Genomic DNA, 22,971 nt, shown 5'->3' with positions numbered 1-22,971 from the left:
GGGCAGTGGTTCTCAACCTTCCTAATGCCGCAGCCCCCAACCATAAAATTGCGGTGTCTCGGTTCCTAAGACCATCGGAAATATGTGTTTTCTGATGGTCTTAAGTGACCCCTGTGAAAGGGTTGTTCGACCCCCAAAGGGGTTGTGGTCCACAGGTTGTGGGGATATGTGGGAGAGGGGTTGTTTTAAAGGGATTATTTGCACCAGTATTCAAAATCCTACACTGTTTTTAGCTCCCAAAGCTCAGGTGAGACCATGAGCAGATAACAAAGTTGATTTTTTTCATATTGTTTAACCACATTTGACCTTCTTACAAACAGTATATTAGAAGGCAGGACTTTCAGATCAGATGGTGTGGCTTTCATTTTAAGAATCCTTTAAACACACACACACCTATGCATACATATACATTCAAGAAATGTTCCAGGTAGAATAATCAGTAGGTTCTGTGTGTGTGTGTGTCTGTGTGTGTGTCTCCATGTTGGACTCATTGAAATCAATAGGATTTATGTTACGAGGGTGAGCAACAATATATTTCGGGTAAGCATTGCTATATTTTGAGTCTTCTAAAATAATTTTTTCAGAGTAAATTTCAAGTTTATATGCCAGCATTGCAAAGTGATTTGAGTATTGGACTATTATTCTGGAGATCAGGGTTCAGTTCCCAGTTCAGCCATGAAACCAAACTGGGTCACCTTGGGCAAGTTACATGCTCTCAACCTCAGAGGAAGACAGTGGCAAACTTCCTCTGAACAAATCTTGTCAAGAAAATCCCATGATAGGTTCATCTTAAAGTCACCATAAATCAGAAACAGTGTATGAAGGCATACAACAACAACAACAACAACAACAACAACAATTATTAGAATGGTACACATTTTTGTAACACTCTTAAACATGATATAGCACAAGGCTTCAGCATGTCTTAATTTTGCCCCATCAATAGATCTGCTCTATATATAAGTCTGGATGCAGCTCACTGCATGTTCCTAGGTTAAACAACTGCTTATCAAATAGAGGTTGAATACAGTGCTAACAGTGAGTAATCTGTATTACTTAAGATGGAGTAGTCAGTCTTGCATCTGATGAAGACTTAGCCATAGCGGTGGCAGGGAAGGATTCTGAGATTCAAGCCAAAACCCCATTGACAAGAATGAACAAGATTCCACCACAACCCTGAAACCATAGCGCTGATGCACTACATCAGTAGATATTACTGTCTAAAATAGGAACTCTGTAAAACCAGAATCTAAAATTACCTCACTCCTGTACAGCTTGTCTACAGTACTTACAAACCCTGAATTCCCCCTGGGATCGCTGCATGCTGCTTACGTTATGTAGGCACCAAACCCTGAATTGGTCCTGGGCTGTTTTCACAATGCTCTGACCCAGTTCAGCATTTCCAGCCCTTGTCCTGAATTAAAACGACTTACCTTTTGCTTCAGGTTTTCCAGAAAACCCAGAGCAAAATGCAGTGACTACAGGCTGCTGCCTTCCTGGGTAATCCCTGTGAGTATCCCTGCCACACTGCTCTACAAACACCGTAAGTTGCTCTAAGGTCAAAACAATGCTAGGTATCTTGTCCTGATGTCAAACTGACTTGCGCCCACAGTGTCTCCAGCCAGCTTGCAAGGACTGCATGGGAAGGCAGCCGCCCATCATCTGCTGAAAAACACACAGCAGGTAATATTCAGGGAGAATTTGGGAACAGAATACTTGGTGAGCAGCCTAGAGTATTCTGGCAAACATAGACAAGCCCTTAGATGAAAAAAGAACTGTCAATTTGGATATCGCTACTTAAGTTTTGCATCAACCTAGGAACCACTAATTTATGAACCTTTTACCAGTGGTTCTCAACTTTTAGCCTTCCAGATGTTTTGCAACTTTTCAGGACCCCTGACCATGGACCATGTTGGATGGGACTTCTTGGAGTTGAAGGACAATGCATGTGGAGGCCCAAGTGTTGGATACCTCATCCTCATTCTGATTCAGATGTATGATCCATGTCATTCAGCATTGTCAAAACACAGGGCCCTTTCACACTACACAGTTATAACACCATGGTTCCACTTTAACTGTATCCTATAGAATCCTGAGGTTTGTCTCCGCTGATTTTGAATTTGCCACTGTGGGAACAGTCGGGGGGGGGGGGGGAGTTTAGTGGTAGATTCCTGCACTCACTGAAGGTTGAACTAAATGGCTCTTAAGGTCCATTCCAACTATTCTGTTCTATTCTATTCTATTCTATTCTGTATATCCCATGTTAATCCCGAAGCTAGGACTCAAGAAGGCTTACAAAACAACAACAACAAGAAGAAGTAAAACACACATAGTCAAAACATACAAAAAGTTATGATTAAAATAGTATTAAATGACATATATGATTTCATCAATAATGGGAGTTTCTTGCAGCAGAACTAGGAGAATTTAAGATTAGTTCATCAGAAACAAAATTCTTGTCTGTTTACAACTATGCAGACTGCAACTACAATCACACAAAATATTTTAAAACCCTTTAAATAAGACCTTATTCCCCATGTAAGCATTTTGTTTGTAAGTGGACTTGCGCACTTAAAAGTGTGAGGACATTTGCACATACACACAAAAGTACAACAGGATTGGATGCCATCTTTTAAAGGGAAACACAACTTGCTTTTTCCCTGTCACTGTGCAGAATGATTGATATGTTTGTTCATGTTTATACTTAAAAGCATCTTAGGTATCTTCTCCTGTATGATCCCTTTCTTCCTTGGAATCTTCCTTAAGATCTGCCATTTAAGTTTCTGGACAGTGGACTGTCTTTTGTGGGTACAAAATTAATATCTACTAAGAGCAGGTTCTTTTTAGTAGCTGTTGCAGAATTGTAGAATGGCCTCCCTAGGATATGCATCCTATTCCATTAGTTCTGTTCTTTTGTATAAAAACCTTTTTGATTCACAAGGAGTTTGAGAACTAAAGCCTCTGTCCAGTGAAATGAATATTGTGGAATTTGTGGTTCTTTGTTTATGTTTTAAAAATCGTACTACATGCAATTTGTTCTGCTCCTCTTTTTATGCTATATAAACCACTTTGAGAATTGGATATTGAAAAGTACTATAGAAATGTAAATGAAAACCTCAGTCCTCAGTGCACTTACTTGGGGGGAAGCACCACTGAATTCAGTTGAATTTATTTTTGAGTAACTATGTATGGATTTGAGCTGTAAGTTAAATAAACAAACACATTTCTGATGTTTAGTGGAGTTTAAGGAGGTAGAACATGCTAGATAATCACTACCTTTGCACATGGTCCAGAAAGTGTTGCACCTATTGTCTTACTAATCTTAAAGGTTAATTTCAACTCTCCAAAGACTTCAGTGGTATTATTCAGTTTGCAGCATGGGAACCGAGATAACAGAACTAATTAGAGTGCCACAAATTTGGATACTCACGGAGGAAATTGTACTAAATTCAGTTGTGTAGTGTTCTAGCTCTTAAGGATTTCTGTTACAGTACTTGCTAGTTAACTTACAGGGGAATCTACAACAATGGTCTGTTTGTGTCTCCTGTCTGTTTGTTCCTCACATATCAGCCAGGGTTTGCCCAACAGACTTCATTGCCCGTATTCTGATCAAGAACTGTTACACAGAGCACACAAAACAGTAAAAAGTTCTGTAGTGGGCAGATAGTTGAAATGCAAGGTACCTTTGATAGGAGGACATCTGAGGAAGGGTCTCAAAGACACATATGCTCCAACTGTCCCAATGTGGCAGAGACATTCCCAGTTAATGCTCTACTATCTCACTCTTTCAGCTGCTTTTAAAATGTCCCAGTTTCTCTCTCCTCCCGTTTCCCCCTTTGTCCTCATTTTACTTCAATTGATGCATATTGAGTTTAGAGTGTAAAAGGAGTTTGCACTCCATTTACATAGCAGGGAGCAGAGAAGGGGGCAAAATGTTGCCCTTCCCAGCAGGTTCAGACAAAAGCAAACTGCTGCAGTCTCTCTCAGTTTGTGTGTTCTTCCTCATTAATAACTTTTGCCATTTTGACCATCACTGGTTTTCGTCTTCTGGTTTTCGTCTGTGAAATGTTGAAGATATGCAGACACACACACACCACCAATGCAATTAAATAAATACACAATTCATTCTGAACCACTTTGCTCCAGGATTAACTAACTTTGTTTTTTTCCATAACTTTGGATAGTTGGTGTGTTGCAACCTTTTTGTGGCTTCCTTCTCCACAACAAAGAAGAGCTGTGGCTCACATGCTTTTGTACATGCAAAATCTTTGTTACATAGGTTGCAAAAGTAACTTTTTGGAATACCCCGCAGGACCAAGCTATGCTGTATTTCCCTACCTGGCATTTCTAAAGTACCATAGGTTTGGGAAAGACTCAGATGTGAAAAATCTTGGTAGACCTCTGTCAGTCAGTTCAGAGGTCGCTGAGCTAAATGGGCCAGCAGTCTGATCCAGTGTAAGGTGGCTTTTTGAAAATGATCATGTCCTAGCCCCCTCCTCCCCCCTCTTTTTTTTTTTTTTAAATTTCAGCTGAGCAAAATCTGTCCGGTTCTTTCCACCAGCCCTCTTACCTCTTGTTTGATTTTTTGCCAGCACTGCTGCCTGCTGGTGGAATATTCTCTGCTTTGTAGTTTTCTTGAAAACTGGATGCCTCTGCTTTGTGCTCATTCAGCAGAAGTGCACAAGGCATCTGCATCAGCTCTAGTCCATTTGAATAATGGTTTTGCTTTATCAGGGGCAGGCTTAGGACCCCAGTGGTGTGCCACAATATACACAATACTGTTTTGTACTGAGTCAGAACACTAGTCTGTCTAGTCCAGGAGTGAGGAAGCAGTGACCGTTCAGATGTTATTGGATTATAGCTCCCATCATCCCTTACCATTTGCCGTGTAGACTGAGGCTGATGGTAGTTGAACAACTTGTGGAGTTCTACGCTTTCCTACACCTCAGGTAACCCAGTAGTGTCTACTATGACTGGCGGCACCTCTCCAAGGATTCAGACTGAATCTGTACTGCAGAAATAATGCAGTTTGACACTGCTTTAACTGCCATGGCTCCGTGGAATCCTGGGATTTGCAGTTTGTTTTGGCACCAGAGCTTTCAGACAGAGAAAGCTAATTATCTCACAAAATACAAATCCTAGAATTCCATAGCATTGAACTAGTTAAAGCGGTATAAGACTGCATTATTTTTGCAGTGCAAATTCAGTTTTAATTGGAGGTCTTTTCCTACTTTGTCACTGATGATCCTCTTAAACAGGTATGTAGACAATTGAAATGAGAGCTTTCTGTGAGAAATGTATGTTCTGCTTCTGCTTATACCCTTTTAATATTTCCTGTTAAAAATCTTGACTGGAATTTTGTTGGTAAGTCCAAGCTAGGAGTATACCCCTTGAATCAATTATTGAATGGTGAATCAACATGTAGGTAAATCTAACTGCTTCAGTAGATTTACTCCATTTAGGAGTAACAGTAGGATTTCGACCCTTGTTCTTCTTACCTCTCTTAACCTCTTATAATGCCCTTCTCTGTGTGGATTGGATTAGGGATGGGGAACACCAGTTCCCAGCCTCTTTTGTGCTCCTCATTCTGTCCCTTACTGCTACTGAATTTGCAGAGGCAAAATTGCCATATTTATTTATTGTAAACAAGGCATGCATGGGGCATGCAGCTTTCTAAAGAGAATTTTATTCCCAGAAGTTTCTAAGGCTGCATCTACATTGCAGAATCCATGCAGTCAGACACTGCTTTAACTATTATGGTTCAATGCTATGGAATTCTGGGGTTTGTAATTTTGGAAGATATTTAGCATTCTCATATCAGATACTTCAGGTGCCACAACAAACTAAATCCCAGGGCTCCATAGGACAGAGCCATGACAGTTAAAGTGGTGTCAGATGGCATTCTACAGCGTGGCATCAGCTTAGGAAATGTGAATCTCTGAAAACAAGATGCATGGTTCAATCATGTTATATCTCAAAAAGTGATAGGTTTTTCGACACTGCCAAATTAATGGCAGGCACCTCCTGCAAACTTATATTCATGGTCTCTTTAATTTAGACCATCCATCTAGCATGTGGCCTTCCTCTCTTTCTATTTCCCTCCACCTTTCTTTTCCAAGGATTCATTCCTTCTTAGGATGTGTCCAAAGTATGACAGTCTAACAGTTTAACATCTATATGAAGCCGCTGGGTGAGATAATACGGAGTTATGGTGCTGGGTGTTATCAGTACGCTGATGACACCCAAATCTATTTCTCCGTATCTTGTTCATCGGCCTCGAATTCCGATGGCATCTCTTCTCTCAATGAATGTCTTCAGGCGGTAATGGGCTGGATGAGGAAAAACAGATTGAAACTGAATCCAGACAAGACGGAGGTGCTCATGGTAGCGGCCCCGAAACCAACAATTGGGTTGCAACCTCCAGTCCTGGATGGGGTCACACTCTCCTCCAGCAACTGTGTTCGCAGTCTGGGGGTGCTCCTTGACTCGTCGCTCCTGATGACAAATCAGGTAAATGCGACGGTCAGGAGTGCCTGTTATCAGCTTCGGCTGATACGCCAGCTGCGCCCTTTTCTGGAAGTAAGGGATCTCGAGACGGTTGTGCACGCGCTGGTAACCTCACGCCTTGACTTCTGTAATGCACTCTACATGGGGCTACCCCTGTGCTTGACTCGGAAATTACAGCTGGTTCAAAACATGGCAGCCAGGCTTGTGTCAGGTACATCTAGGAAGGACCACATTACTCCGGTTTTGAGGTCCCTCCACTGGCTGCCTATCAGCTTCCGGGCCCAGTACAAGGTGTTGGTTATCACCTTTAAAGCCCTAAATGGCTTGGGTCCAAGCTATCTCAGGGACCGCCTCCTCCTGTACAATCCTCCCCGCGCTCTCCGGTCCTCTGGGAGGAACTTACTGCAGCCTCTAAAATCTAGGCTTGCAGCGACCTCCCAGAGGGCGTTCTCTGCTGTCGCCCCCAAACTCTGGAACGACCTGCCAGATGAGATCTGTCAGATAACATCATTAGACAGCTTTAAAAAAGCGGTCAAGACGGATCTCTTTCGGCAGGCCTTTCCAGATTAACCATCCCGGCCCAGGTTCCCAGGTTCCCTGATTCCCTCATTCCTCCCTTGGCCCCATCTTAGTGATGGTTGAGGATCAACAGAGGGATATCAGGGTTTTTAGTTTTAATTGCTGTTTTTATGCTTGATATTGTGTTTTTAATATGTTATACTATTTAATACTGTCTTAAGGGGGGGAGGGATAAAGGGTTTTTAATTGTCATATTTTATATTTTACTGTTGTTAACCGCCCAGATTGGTTTGCCAGAGGGTGGTATACAAATAAATATTATTATTATTATTATTATTATTATTATTCCTATCATCTTGGCTTCTAGGGATATTTCTGGCTTGATCTGCTCTAGGACCCATTTGTTTGCCCTTCTGGCTGTCCATAGAATCCTCAGCACTCTTCTCCAGCACCACATTTCAAATGAGTTGATTTTCCTCTTATCTTCTTTCTTGACTGTCCAGCTCTCACATCCATACATGGTAATAGGGAATACAATGGCCTGTATGTTTCTGACTTTTGTGCTGAGTTGTATGTCTTTACATTTTAGGATGTTTTCTAGTTCTTTCATAGCTGCTCGATTCTTAATCTTCATCTGATTTCCTGGCTGCAGTCCTTTTCCTATCAATGTTTGATCACAAATATGAGAACTCTTTTACCATTTCAATTTCTTCATTGTCTAGTTTGAATGTGTGTAAGTTCTTTGTTTCAATAATAATAATAAAAACATGTGGTCCCCATGAAGTGTTTGCTGCAGTGATGAATTCAGCATCAGCAGGAATGGGATGTCTCCTCCAGGGGGTTTCCAGGAAAGGGAAATCCAGCATGGCCCCTTGGCTACTAAAAATCAATTACCCTTGTAGATGAAAACCTGAGGTTTCTGAAAGTATTAGGACATTCACAATGGCACATATGCACAATGTTTGGGACATTGATACACAGAGGTTTCCTTTAGGTATGCAGATCCCCCTTTTCAAGTGCTGCTTGGCTTGATATTCCTTCTTTATCGCACAGTGCCCACATCCCCAACTTACTGAGTAGCCCAAGATGGACATTCCATGTTTCATTTAGGGCATGCACCCAGCTACATTGCTATTTGTTGTTGTGTGCCTTTAAGTCATTTCTGATTTATGGCAGCCTTAAGACAAACCTATCATGGGGTTTTCTTGGCAAGTTTCTTTGAAGGGGGTTTGCCATTGTCATCCTCTGAGGCTGAGAGAATATGACTTGTCCAAGTGGGTTTATGTGACTGACCCAGGATTCAGACACTAGTGTCCAGAGTCATAGACCAACTCTCAAACCACTACAGCACATCAGCACTGAGATTCACTGGGATCCTCTAGGGTTCTCAATGTTGCTGTGATCATTTTGCATCTGCCTATGAGAATGTAGTCAGAGGCTTCTCCAAACCTGACTGCTCTCTCTGGAGCACAGAATGGTTTTGTGGGTTGGCTTCAGGGGCTTATCAGTATGTGGAGAAGAGGATATATGGCTCAGTTAAGCATAGGTTTGCATGCAACTGGGATGTTGAACTGAGGCCAACATATGTAAGAGGAATGCTTTTATCTGTGACTTTGCCCCAGATGACCATCAAAATCCCTTCTAGTTCTGTCATTCTGTGTGAATAGTGTTGGTTGCAGTTTGAGTATGTGTAATTTTGGATTGAGAGCTTCATTTGACAGATAACCTCTGTTGCATAGACTCCGTTTTCAGTGAATAAACAAATGGGTGTATCCACACTGCACAAATAAAGCAGTTTACAGTTTACACCACTTTACCTGTTGTTTTAGCTGTAGTTTGATGAGGCACCAGAGCTCTCTGACAGACAAACTACAAATCCCAGGGTTCCACAGGATGGAGCCTTGACAGTTACAGTGGTGTCAAACTGCTTTATTTCTGCAATGTGGCAGGTTTCTAAGACCATTCTGCTATCAACAGCCAACTAGCTTCAAGGGACCTAAGTGGGAACTAACTACAGTATAAGATACTGTCAAATATCAGTATTGCCTGAATAATGCCTAGATGAAATTTATTTGCATTTTGGAGCTGGAGTGAACATGGAAAATTGACAATCTAACATGTCAAAATATAAGCAATAATTGTTAATTGAATATGGGCACATTTGTATTGTTGTGGTGTGCCTTCCAGTCATTTCTGATGTACGGTGACCCTAAGGCAAACCAATCAGATTTTCTTGACAAAAATTGTTCAGAGGAGGTTTGCTATTGCTTTCGTCTGAGGCTGAGAGAGTGTGACTTGCCCATGACCAAGCAAGAATCAGAATCCTGATCTCCCAGAGTCCTAGTCCATCATTCAAGCCACCACATTATGGTGGCTCTTGTGTATATTGACAGACTTGTAAAATTTCATGCTTTTTTATTTGCATAGCTAGTATAGAAAAGGCATTTTCAAGCTGGGGCTTCATTATTGCACTTGCCTCTGGTTGTATCCTTACAACTTCATGGGTGTGTTTTCTGATCAGTATTAAACAGTTGCTTGCAGTTAAATTACTTCATGTTCTTTTCCCCTGGGATGCTTAAAATAATCAGTGTCCAAAATTCTGGAGCCTAGAAAAATGATTGTAGTCTTGCTTAGAAATAGGTTGGGTAAAGCACCCTTTTAAAATGCATACTTTATAATAAATTCTTATTTTCCCATTTAGGGAGAAAGGCAGGATATAAATGCAAATAAAACAAACAAAGAAATATTTAGTGCAAGGAAATGATTTCCTTTTTCACATGAAAGCAAGGCAAGCCTCTCTCTACACATACAGACATACACACAAGCTGCAGTATGCTCTCAGTTTCAAAAGCAAAAGATTTTGCTGCTGAGGTTAATATGTAAGCAGACATCCAAGAAGACAACACACTATCCATCTGTCCTCAATGTCTAGTCATTCTTGATATTTCAATTAAGAAAAAAATAGCCTAAATTTATTTCATTTACATGCTCAGAACAGATTACAGGCACACCTCAATCAATGAAGCTTTCTGAGAAGGACTAGGAAGGTGTTTACTCACCAGACAAGAACCTTAACTCTTTAGAGTGCTTACAGAAATTTTGCTTGGACTAAAATATGCATACCTACAGTAAATTCTTCCAGTGGAAAGCCCAAGAGAGACACAGCTAGAAAGGAAGTGGCTTCGGGGAATTCCTAAAGTCCACGGAGTCAACCATCTATGGCTTGAAAGTATTTTTAAAAATATCAATTTCCAATAGGAAATCTTGATTTTGCCATTTTATATAAGGGACACCATTTTACTATCCCATGGTATTTAATGGGACCTCAGCATCCAGGGATTTTGGTATCCATGGTCCTGGAACCAAACCCCAGCAGATACCAAGGGCCCACTCTTTGTAGTTGTTATTGTGTGCCTTCAAGTATTTCCGACTTACAGTGATCATAAGACAAACCTATTATGGGGTTTTCCTGGCAAGATTTGTTCATTGAACGTTTGCCATTGCCTTCCCCTGATGCTGAGAGAGTGTGATTTGCCCAGGGTCGACCAGTAGGTTTCATGACGGAGCTGGGAATTGAAACCTGGTCTCCAATGTCATTGTCCCAACATTGAAACAGTGTACAATAAAAGGGGGGAAAAGGCAGGCTAGCTATTTCTGCCATTTTGGAAGAAGCCTTCAGTAAAAGGTTCCAAATATTTTGTCTACTTAAGCATGGCTTACCCTACCTGGGTGTTTCATTTCACATGTGCATCTTGTTTAGCTCTGAAGAAAAAAGTTTTTAAAACCTGTGGAATCACTCTTCTTTTTTGTAGTTTAAGATCTGTCCCTATTCTTTTCAAGTTTTTCCTGCCTCTGGTACCAAATTTTATGTTAAAGAAGTAATTCTTAGGACACAACTACTTTGTTAACTGAGGTATATCTGTACTTGAGCATTCGTGAAAGTTTCCCATCTAGACCTGGTTAGCTTGAACCAGGGCATGCTTTCGGGTGGGCAAAGGGCAGCACTCCAGATGATGTTGAGCTGTAACAGCTTGCATTTGCTATGCTGCCTAGGACTGCAGCATCTTGGAGCCCCCCTCCCCCCCCCCCCACATTTTGCTCACACCTTGTTCAGACTATTCTCTGAGGCTACATCTGCACTGTAGAAATAATGGAGCTTGACACTGCTTTAACTGTCATGGCTCAATGCTATGGAATCCTGGGGTTTGTAGTTTGCTGTGTCACCAGAGCTCTCCAACAGAGAAGGCTAAATATCTAACAAAACTACCTATTCAGTTGAATGGCCTTTGGCAGAAGTAGACCATAGAATTACAGATGGGGTCATACTATCTTTGATGGGGGTACTTCTGGATTCAGCTTTGAACCTGGAGGCCCAGGTCTCTGCAGTGACCAGGAGTGCTCTTGCACATTTAAATCGTGTGCCAGCCGTGCCCATTCTTTGAGATGCCAGATGTGGCCTTAGTGGTACATGCCTTAGTTATACCACGTTTGGACTACTGTAATGTGCTCTACACCGGGCTGCCTTTGAAGAATGTTCAGACACTTCAGCTGGTCCAAAGAGCTGCAGCCAGGCTGCTAACAGGGGCAAGTTATAGAGCACATACAATGTCCCTGTTGAAACAGCTCTACTGGCTGCCAGTTTGTTTCCAGGCACAATTCAAAGTACTGGTGATGACCTGTAAAGCGCTATATGGCTCAGGTCGAGGCTATTTGGCAGACCGTATCTCCCTATATGAGCCGGCCCAGGCTCTGAGATCCACAGGGAGGCCCTTCTCTCCATCCCACCACCATCACAAGTACAGTGCTCCCTCGGGTTACGAATTTAATTCGTTCCGCGGCGCCGTTCGTAACCCGATACATTTCGCAACCCGAAAAGCCGCTGGAAAGCCACTAGCGGCTAGCGGCGGCTTTTGAATTTCGCGCCGAAACGCGCCGAAAAAATGTTCGTAAGCCGAAAAAATCTTCGCAACCCGGAACAGTTTTTTTAAATCTAAGATTTTCGTACCCCGGAAATTTCGTAACGCGGTGCGTTCGTATCCCGGGGTACCACTGTACGGTGAAGGGTCTGGAAACTATGGCTCATGAGGAAAGACTTAGGGAGCTGGGTATGTTTAGCCTGGAGAAGAGACCGTTAAGGGGTGATATGATAGCCCTGTTTAAGTATTTCAAGGGGTGTCACATTGAAGATGGAGCAAGCTTGTTTTCTGCTGCTCCAGAGACTAGAGCATGGAGCAATGGATGCAAGCAACAGGAAAAGAGATTGCAGCTCAAAATTAGAAGGAACTTCCTGACAGTAAGAACTGTTTGACAGTGGAACACACTTCCTCAGATAGTGGTGGAATCTTCTTCTTTGGAGGTCTGGAAACAGAGGCTGGATGGCCATCTGTCGGGGATACTTTGATTGTGAGTTCCTGCATGGCACAGATGGGACTAGATGGCCCTTGTCATCTCTTCCAGCTCTGATTCTCTAACAATTCTGTGGTCAACATCCACCAGGAACATACCATAGAATCACAATGAAGGACCTAGAAAATGACTAGAGAGAACATATTTTTTCAGTCATGAATTGGTGAAACGGTGGGTACTGGTCCCATGGATACAAGGGTCATACTGTAAAGAGTTTTCCTTATACACACACACACACACACACACACACACACACTACAATCCCATGGCACAAACTATTTTTGAAACATCAGTTCAATAGCTGTTAAAAATTGCTTACTCTGTAGCAGAGGTAGAAATAAGGTAGAACTTCTGATAAAGTGCTGGATGATTTGTAGTAGATCAGGGTGTTTATCATAGCACCATTGGTAGCTAGTGGCTGCCATGTCAGTGGGGCTTGACTTCAAAGGGCCACTAAACACTGAATGGGTTCAGCATTTTGGATAATTCTTTTAAAGTTCTGACCACTGGCTGGCAACATATACTACAGTTGTAGTTGCATGCCTTCAAATCATTTCCAACTTATGCGACCCTATCATGGGGCTTTCTTGACAAGATTTGTTCAGAGGTGATTTGCCCCTGAGGCTGAGAGCATGTGACTTGCTCAAGGTCACCCAGTGGGTTTCATGGCCAAGCAGGGAATCGAACTCTGGTTTCCAGAGTTGTCGTCCAACACTCAAACCACTTCACCATGCTGAGCACATTACTGCTCCTGGTGTCCATTCACACTACAGAATTATAGTGCTATTCTTCCACTTTAACTGCCATGGTTTCATAGTATGAGACCCTGGGAGAAGTATTTAGAATTCTCAGCCAGAGATCTCCAGTGCCACACCAAACTACAAATCCCAGGATTTGCTAGGAAGGTAGATAGCATAGGATTTTTCATTCCCAATTGTGTAACCACAGCAGCAGCAAAATTACTAAATCACTCCACCTCCACATCATATTTATATTGTTGAAATAAAGGAAACTTGTATGGTAGAGATGGGAATTAAGAGTAGTTTTTTTCAAGGAGGAATTGGTTGTGTTTTCATGGAATAAGTGTGATTTCCATTTAATTCTGATACTAGTCATAGGCTCAAGTTTTTCTTTTAAAAAAATTAAGTGTATGCTTGTCGCCTGAGGGTCCAATTAAGGCTTCATTTAAGAAATCAAGTACAGTATATCCAGCAAGCCTGAAGCAATGACAGCCCACAGCCCAAGTGTGTGTGTGTGTCTTTGTGTGAATGAGTTCACTTTCTTGTAAGGAACCCTCTATGGAGTAAAATGTTCAAGATAAGGGGTTTTCAGATTTATTGCTCCAAAATTATTTCTGCAGTGATGCAGGTGCAAGCTTTTATGTATGATTCTGTTTAGTAGCAGATTGTCACAATCCTTGGTCTTGGTTTCTTTCTCTGGAAATCAGCACTTGCCTCCTTGAAATAGTGGAAACAAAATAATTTTCTGGGATTTACTAAGGTGGATCTTTTCTTCTGTTTTTGTTGGAGTTTTTCACTTGCTCCTCAAACTGGCAGAACCAAACAAGGATCAGGTGTTGTTTATAGTTCCAGGGCCTTTATTTATTTATTTATTTATTTATTTATTATATATTTAGGTATTTATATCCCACCCTTCAGCCCTAATGGCTCTCAGGGCGGCTTACATTTATTATTATTTTTAACCAGACAGTTCCCTGCCCGCAGGCTTACAATCTAAAAGACACGACACAAAAAGGAGAAGGGAATGGTGAGGGGGGAGGGGATCAGGTCCAGCATTCTTCTCTCCCTCTGAGGCCTGGACCAAGGCAGATGGACCGGAGGGAGGGCTCTGCTTCTTCCAGGCAGGCCTGGTGGAGCTCGCCTGCCTCTCTCTCCCCTTCCAGATGGTGGCTGAAGGGAGGGCTGGTCTTCTTCTTCTTTATAGCTCCATTAGGAAAAAATAATCTTTGTGAAGTTCAATTTGTAATTATATTCTGAATAAAAATGTATTCTGTATATAAGCCATAATAACTTTATGGCAAACTTATATACAATTAATTTTATGCTCCTAAAGTAATAAAATTACTTTTAATCTGTAAAAGAGTTTTCCATAAAAAGTCTACTTTTCCTAAAGAAAGGAAGCAACACTCCTGTCTCCTATATTTATAAAATAAACTTTATATCTTTATTCTTCTGTCCACCAGAAGCTGAAAGGTGCTCTCTTTTATAGGCAAAATTCATGTTTGTGTATTTCCGAAGCTACTGTAGGTGGTTGATGTGTGCCTTCAAGTATTTTCCAACTTATGACTACTTGAAGGTGAACCTATCACATAGTTTTCTTGACAAAATTTGTTCATATGAGGTTTCTCATTGCCGTGGCCTGAGGATAATTATTTTCCCAAGATCACCTGGGGGTTTCCCTTGCCCAGTGGTGATTTGAACCCTGATCTCAGAAGTCCTAATCGAACACTCAAACCACTAATGATATAAAGTTATTCTTTTTTCCTCTAGCTTTTCATTCTCATATTTCTATAATACTTTTGCCACAAAGTGCCTTGCTCCATTAATGGCGTAATGGAAATTTGGTAAACGTTATGATACATCATCAGAAATGAAGACAGCACCAGCAAAACAACAATAACAAATGAGATACAATAGATCAAATGATGAAACATGCCTTTTATATACTAAAGAAAGACTCTCAGTGTGTGTGAATATTTTGCAGCACGTGGGGGAGAAATATATTGAGTATTGATAGAAGATGGAAGAAATATTTTAGATTTCTTGACTCCAAATCAAATCAAGACTTGACTCCATCACCAGATGTTCAAGCAACTATATAATAATAATAATAATAAATTTTATTTGTATGCCGCCCTTCCTTCGATCAGGGCGGCTCACAGCGGTAAAAGCAAACAATTTCAAAAACAGCTCATATAAAAATTACAATAAAAATACAATAAAAACATCCGATACACAATTATACAGCTCAAATCCTATAACAGAGGGGAAAAAAAATTAAAAAAGCCCCATGACCCAACCTCTTGGCCACGAAAAGAGGAGGGAGGCCCACAGGATATCTATTCGGGGAATGCCTGTTGAAATAGGAAGGTTTTTAAGTCCTTCCTAAATTGGGCCAGGGTGGTAGACGAGCGGAGCTCAATGGGCAGCGCATTCCAAAGGGCTGGGGCAGCTGTGGAGAACGTCCTCCGCGAAGTGGAGGCTAACCTAGCCCCAGGCACCTTCAATAGCTGCTGCCCAGTCGATCTGAGGGTGCGAGGCGGAATATACGGGGAGAGGCGGTCCTTTAGGTATCCTGGGCCCAAGCCATTTAGGGCTTTATAGGTAATTACCAACACCTTATATTGAGCTCGGAAACAGATGGGCAGCCAATGGAGGTCCTTTAAGACCGGTGTTATATGGCTGGTCCTGGGAACACCAGTGACCAGCCGGGCTGCCATGTTCTGCACCATCTGCAGTTTCCGGGTTTGGTATAAGGGTTGCCCCATGTAGAGTGCGTTGCAGAAGTCCAATCTCGAAGTTACCAGAGCATGTACAAGAGTTTCTAGATCCCTCTGGGCCAGGTATGGGCGCAGCTGGCGAATCAGCCGAAGCTGATAACAGGTGCTCTTGACCGTCGCGTTCACCTGAGCAGTCAGATGAAGCGACGAATCAAGGAGCACCCCCAGACTGCGCACAGAGTCCTTCACAGGGAGCGTGACCCCGTTCAGGACAGGTGGAACCACCGCCATTCCTGGGCCAGGGGAACCTATCACTAGTACTTCCGTTTTCTCTGGATTCAGCTTGAGTCGGTTTTCCCTCATCCAGCCCATTACTGACTCCAGACAGGCCGCGAGAGGAGAGACGCCATCCCCAGTCACTGCATCAGTCGGAGACATAGAGAAAATGATTTGGGTGTCATCAGCGTACTGATAACCCCGCGCCCCATGTCTCCGGATGATCTCTCCCAGCGGTTTCATGTAAATGTTAAATAGCATGGGAGACAGAATGGCTCCTTGAGGGACCCCAGTTTTAAGGGGCCTCTCATCGGAGCACACGTCTCCCAGCTGCACCATCTGGGACCTCCCAGAGAGGTAGGACCGGAACCACTGGAGCGCAGTGCCCCCGATTCCCACCTCTGCCAGGCGTCCCAGAAGGATACCATGGTCTATGGTATCGAAAGCCGCTGAGATGTCCAAGAGCACCAACAGGGACACGCTTCCCCCGTCGATGCCCAGACGGAGATCATCGACCAAGGCGACCATGGCCGTCTCAACCCCGTAGCCCGCCCGGAAGCCAGTTTGAAATGGGTCCAGATAATCCGTTTCATCCAAGACCGCCTGAAGCTGGATGGCAACCGCCCTCTCGATCACCTTTCCCAAAAATGGTAGCAGCGAAACTGGCCGGTAATTACAGTGGTACCTCGGGATACGAATTACCCAGGTTACGAAATTTTCAGGATACGAAAAAAACCCATAGGAAATTATTGTTCCGGGTTAAGAAAGTTTTTTCGGGTTACGAAAAAACTTTTGGTGCTTTTCTGCGCGATTTCACACCAAATCGCGGCTTTTCCCCATTAGCGCCTATGGGGATTCGGCTTGCGAAAGCCTTTCGGGTTACGAAATTGACAGCGGAACGAATTAATTTCGTAACCCGAGGCACCACTGTATTATGTACCAGGGGGTCGAGGGAGGGCTTTTTTAGGATCGGTTTTACGATGGCCAATTTAAGATCCGATGGAAATTGCCCATCCCTCAAAGATGAATTAATTATCCGGCGTAACAATAATGTTACCGCCGGTCCCCCCTGGGCCGCTAACCACGAGGGACAGGGATCAAGAGAACAGGTCGTTTTCCGAACACTTCTGAGGATCTTGTCCACATCCCCGGTACTCACCAACTCGAACTGATCCAGTTTAACATAGTCCACGGAGGCTCTGGACGCTTCTACCCTAGGTTCTGCTATAATGTCGGCGTTCAGACTTTCGCTTATACGAGAAGTTTTATCCGCAAAAAAGTCGTTAAACAAGTCACAGCAGGCCTTAGAAGGTTCAAGGATCTGGTTCGGGGTGGGAGGGAGCTGAGTTAGCTCCCTGACCACTCTGAACAACTCTGCCGGACGCGACTCAGCGGACGCAATACGAGCACCATAGAACGAATTCTTTGTTGCTCGTATTGCCTCTCCATAGTCCTTTAATAATTGGTCTAGGAGAGTCTTGTCGTCTAAGCGAAGGTGTTTGCGCCAACGGTACTCTAGCCGTCGCAGAGCTCGCTTCCTTGCCCGGAGATCTTCCGTATACCAGGGCTTACGCTTGGAAGCGGGCCTGAGAGGGCGCTTGGGAGCGATCCTGTGTATAGCCCTAGAAAGACCGGTATTCCAGATACCGGTGAGGGCATCAACAGAGTCGCCGTCATTTCCAACCGTGAGTCCCTCTAAGGCTTCTTGGAACCTCTCAGGTTCCATCAGCCTTCGAGGGTGGACCATCCTAACAGGTCCACCACCCCCGGGGGGGATCTGGGTAGAGGCCTTGAGTTTCACCTCTACCAGGAAATGATCCGTCCATGACAGGGGGGAAACATTAACTATTTCCGCCCACGGATTCTCCGCCTCCGAACAGAAGACCAAATCAAGAGTATTACCCGCACAATGCGTAGGACCCTGTATCAGCTGGGACAGGCCCATGGCCGCCATGGTCTCCATGAATTCCCGAGCCACACCGGGTGGAACATAGCTGGCCGTGAGGGAGATGTTGAAGTCGCCCAGGACAAGAAGCCTGGGTGTCTCCAGCATCAGCTCAGCGACCAGCTGTGTCAGCTCGTTAAGGGAGTCCGCTAATGCACGGGGTGGCCGATACACTAACAGAATCCCTAGACTGTCCCTAGCCTTTAGGGTCAGGTAAATACACTCGATATAGGAGGTCTGTCGGATGTGGTTCCTGGTGAGGGACACGGTGTTCCTATGTACCAAGGCCACTCCCCCCCCCCCCGCCCACCTAACCTGCGCTGGTCCTTCACCGAGTACCCAGCAGGCAGGGCCTGAGCCCACACAGCATCACCTTCAGGCCCCAGCCAGGTCTCGGTAATGCAAGCCAGGTCACACTTCGAGTCCTCCAACAACTCCTGGAGGATGTGGGACTTGTTGTTGAGAGACCTGGCATTGCACAGGAGCAGCGACAGGGTTTGTGGCACGGTTGGAGAGACCCTCAGGTCCTTCAGGTTGGGAGGGGGACAGGAAGGTGAGATAGATATGACGCATCTATCACGCCTTCCCCTGGAACGCAAGTCCCTTCTCCCACCGCCATACCTCCCCCTGCCCCACACAACCTCTATTGGAGCTCCGCCCACCAAGGTGTTATCCCTGGCCCAGGCATCCCCCGCATCCCTATCCTCCCCCCGCCCCTCTATGGCTATTAAAGGAGCAGAGGTTAGCCACTACAGGCATCCTCTGCTCCCAGGGCCAATCAAGCCTCCCACACTAGTGCTGCGCAGCTGCGCAAATGCGCAGGTGTAGTGCTCCGCAGTCCGTGGGCGGTCCTCCCGAGGGGGCGTATCAGAGAGGGCCCGGTCGCCCGGCTTTATCTCCGCCGCTCTCACCCCTTGCGCTGCTGTAAAATTGCGCAGAATTGCGCAAAAACAGTTCATCCATGGGCGGCCTCCGCCGGCCCCGCCCCTCGGAAACGCCGCTCCGGCGGCGAGAGAAAGTCCTCCGAGCCGCTGCCCTGGATGGAGGAGGGCAAGCGGTGGCGTCCTCCTTAGGGAGGCCGGGAGCCGGCTTTATGGGGCCGCTCTCACCGGCCCCGCCCCTTGGAAACGCCGCTCCGGCGGCGAGGGAAAGTCCTCCGAGCCGCTGCCCTGGATGGAGGAGGGCAAGCGGTGGCGTCCTCCTTAGGGAGGCCGGGAGCCGGCTTTATGGGGCCGCTCTCACCGGCCCCGCCCCTTGGAAACGCCGCTCCGGCGGCGAGGGAAAGTCCTCCGAGCCGCTGCCCTGGATGGAGGAGGGCAAGCGGTGGCGTCCTCCTTAGGGAGGCCGGGAGCCGGCTTTATGGGGCCGCTCTCACCGGCCCCGCCCCTTGGAAACGCCGCTCCGGCGGCGAGGGAAAGTCCTCCGAGCCGCTGCCCTGGATGGAGGAGGGCAAGCGGTGGCGTCCTCCTTAGGGAGGCCGGGAGCCGGCTTTATGGGGCCGCTCTCACCGGCCCCGCCCCTTGGAAACGCCGCTCCGGCGGCGAGGGAAAGTCCTCCGAGCCGCTGCCCTGGATGGAGGAGGGCAAGCGGTGGCGTCCTCCTTAGGGAGGCCGGGAGCCGGCTTTATGGGGCCGCTCTCACCGGCCCCGCCCCTTGGAAACGCCGCTCCGGCGGCGAGGGAAAGTCCTCCGAGCCGCTGCCCTGGATGGAGGAGGGCAAGCGGTGGCGTCCTCCTTAGGGAGGCCGGGAGCCGGCTTTATGGGGCCGCTCTCACCGGCCCCGCCCCTTGGAAACGCCGCTCCGGCGGCGAGGGAAAGTCCTACGAGCCGCTGCCCTGGATGGAGGAGGGCAAGCGGTGGCGTCCTCCTTAGGGAGGCCGGGAGCCGGCTTTATGGGGCCGCTCTCACCGGCCCCGCCCCTTGGAAACGCCGCTCCGGCGGCGAGGGAAAGTCCTCCGAGCCGCTGCCCTGGATGGAGCTAAAGACACAGTCATTTTAGATAAAATGATTCTGGTGGATTTAAGGTAGTATAATGGTCACCTTCTTACTGTTGGGAATCACTAGAAATTTAATCCTGTCTTGCTAAAGGCACCAGATCCTGTCTGATCTTAGAAGCTAAGCAGGGTCAACCATGATTTGTACTTGGATGGGAGCCTACCAATGAATATCAGGTGCTGTAGGCTGTAGGAGAGCAATGGCAAAACCATCTCTGAGTATCCTTGCCTAAGAAAATCTGATGGTCACTATAGGTCAATGGGTGACTTGAAGGCATACACACATAGACACACTGCTTGGAAAACCCCATGGGAGGATTTTCCATAAATCAAGAGTTGACTTGAAGATACACTCATCCCTCCATATTTACGGCTTTGATATTTGCATATTTGATTAATATGTTCTCTCTAGGAATATTTAGGTCCTCCAGTACAACTCTATGGTCAACTTTAACTAAAGGTTGCACTGAAAGACCAAGAGATTCCTAGAGAGAATACTGTACTAGGCATCTGTAGGTCCTCCAGCACAATTCTGTGGTCAGTGTCTGGCAGATGTTGACCACAGAGTTGCACTGGAGGACCTAGAGATTCCTAGAGAGATGTCTTCTCAGGTAAAAACATGGCGTTTTTGTTGTTTGCTGTTTTTCCATATTCACGGGGGTCTTGTGCCCCTAACCCTAGCGAATATGGAGGGGCGAGTGTACCTAACAAATTCAGGATGGTATACTAACAGAAATTTTTCAGGACTCTTACCCTCTAAAACTATAATGCCTGTGGTTTGTTGGGTGCAAAGCCACAATAGCTATATTGGTAGAAAATCAAAAGAGGGTAATTATGTCTTAATTTGTAAAGGCCTAATTGGACAGCATACCAGCCAAGAAACTAGGAACAACTTATCTTCTAGGAATGCTTTTGAGAAAACAAAACAAAACACAAAACCCACAACTCAACACTTTTGCTGTTATCTACATGATTTTTTCTTTTCTTTTCAGTTGTCAGTGCTGGGTTTTTTTTGTCTTTGGTGATGCACAGCAAAGGTGTTTGTGAGATGGCATGCTGCTTTAAAATGTGATCATGACAAACATCTTGCTGTGTTTTAGAATAGTGTGTTTTTGCAACACTGAACACACAGTCTTGTTTGATCTCAGGATTCACTTCTCATGTAAGGAGAGGGAAGGAGGCTTGCAACACTTCTCTTTGGTGGAAGGCGTGTATGTAAATTTAGCTACATTTCTCCAAGCTGACATTTTAAAATTAGGTTGTATGCTGCTGACCGCAAAAGTGGGGGGGGGGGGGGAAGGCCTGTGATCCTGTTGTGATGTGATAAAACAGTGCTGAGGGCAGCAGTAGGTTGCATAAACTTGCTGCAAAATATAATGTCATAAGAAGGCTCTCTGGGACACAGGTATCAACAGTTTTCACATACGGTCTTTGTTTACTGGAAGGCAGAATACATATAATGCGACTTAGATCTAGTCTTGTATTTTTCCTTCCTGAGAAATCTCTTTCTGTTCTGCTTCACTCTAAAGAGCTGTTTAAGCAAGGGTTGTGGTTGATGTTGAATGGTGTTGTTTTGGGGATGGAGGTTATATAATTCAGATCTGCTTTCACATACCCTAGCTAGATACACTTCTGCCCAAATTCAGCAGGGCTTATTAGATTTATTGTCAACGATATCATTGCCTGCCTCCTAGAATTTACCAAATGTATTTCAGGATCATTCCTTCACACACACACACACACTTTAAAGAAAATCCCTGGGGTGGTGGTGTATCTTTTACTTGGGTGCAGTATGATTACAATCTAGTTTTATAACTGCTCCTCCCCCAATATACTAGATTAAAAATCTAATTCTTAGAAAAGTGTAACTTTAACAACTCTTACACTGTATTATGTTTCACAAATATAGCCATGTTAGTCTGGAATATCAGTGTGCAAAATTCTGGTAGCATCTTTGAGACTGAGTGTAAAAAGTTGTTGCATGCATCTGAGGAAGTAGAAGGTCTTTGAAAGCTAATTCTACAACTGCTTTTGCTCAGTTAGTCTCAAAGGTGCTACAGATGCCTTTGCATACTGTGTGTATATGTGTCTGCCAGTGCTTGCAGTTGGTCTTGGAGCTTGCTTGGTGTTCCTGCACTGGAATATATGTGTGTTTTCTCCCTTTGGCATGGGAATTGTGTTTTGCATTGTAGTCGTGCACTTAGGGTTGCCATAAGTGAGGACCTCCAAACCGGGACAAATGTAGGGCAACATTTTCAAATGTAGGACACATTTTTTATAAAAATGGAGGACGTGCAAAAAATTGAGGTTTTTTAAAAAAATGTTAATATAAATGCATGTTTTTAGGCATGTTCAAAATGGAAGACATTTTGGCATTATTCCTAGACAGATGGCAGAAATGGACTTGCCCTCGGGTTCAACTGTACTTCTCAGAAGTGTGTACTTGGTCAAGGAACTGTGGTTTTTCTTCACTGCGCATGAGTTTGTAAAAATCACAGCAAGTTACATTGGCCGTGCCTCAGAGGCTTGTTGATATCAATATCACCATCATCACCATCATCATCATCATCATCACTATAATTGGCCAAGAAAGGCAGACTTGTTAGCATTCAAAGCACCATAAATACACAGAAAATGCACTTGCATATATTTAATAATAAAAAACAATGAAAAAATAAATAAAAAACAAGGCAGGGGTGTATATATTTGATAATAAAAATTAATGTAATAAAATAAAAAACAAGTAATAATAAAAATTAATCAAATAAAACAAAAAAGCAATAATAAAATTAATAAAATAAAATAAAAACAAGCAATAATGAAAATTAATAAAATAAAATAAAAACAAGCAATAATAAAAATTAA

General features: G+C 44.4%; 1 protein-coding gene across 3 annotated transcripts in view; it reads left to right on the top strand.

Moving 5' to 3' along the window:
* The window catches only part of NMT2 (N-myristoyltransferase 2), a 56,309-nt gene that overhangs the window by 3,441 nt on the left and 29,897 nt on the right, over positions 1 to 22,971 (top strand). Inside the window, exon 2 of one of the 3 annotated variants that reach the window (XM_089533300.1) lies at positions 1,446 to 1,543. The exons of the other annotated variants lie outside the window; for them this stretch is intronic. Within the exon in view, the coding sequence (XP_089389426.1) occupies positions 1,446 to 1,543 (98 nt within the window). The remainder of the gene's footprint in view (positions 1 to 1,445; positions 1,544 to 22,971) is intronic. 3 annotated transcript variants of the gene reach the window in all.

This window comes from Sceloporus occidentalis, unplaced genomic scaffold (assembly GCF_023333645.1).
Source record: "Sceloporus occidentalis isolate IW3139 unplaced genomic scaffold, rSceOcc1.0.p SCAF_7, whole genome shotgun sequence".
Classification (NCBI taxonomy): domain Eukaryota; kingdom Metazoa; phylum Chordata; class Lepidosauria; order Squamata; family Phrynosomatidae; genus Sceloporus; species Sceloporus occidentalis.
Note: the sequence above shows the minus strand (reverse complement) of the source record. Positions and strands in the feature narration are given on the sequence as shown.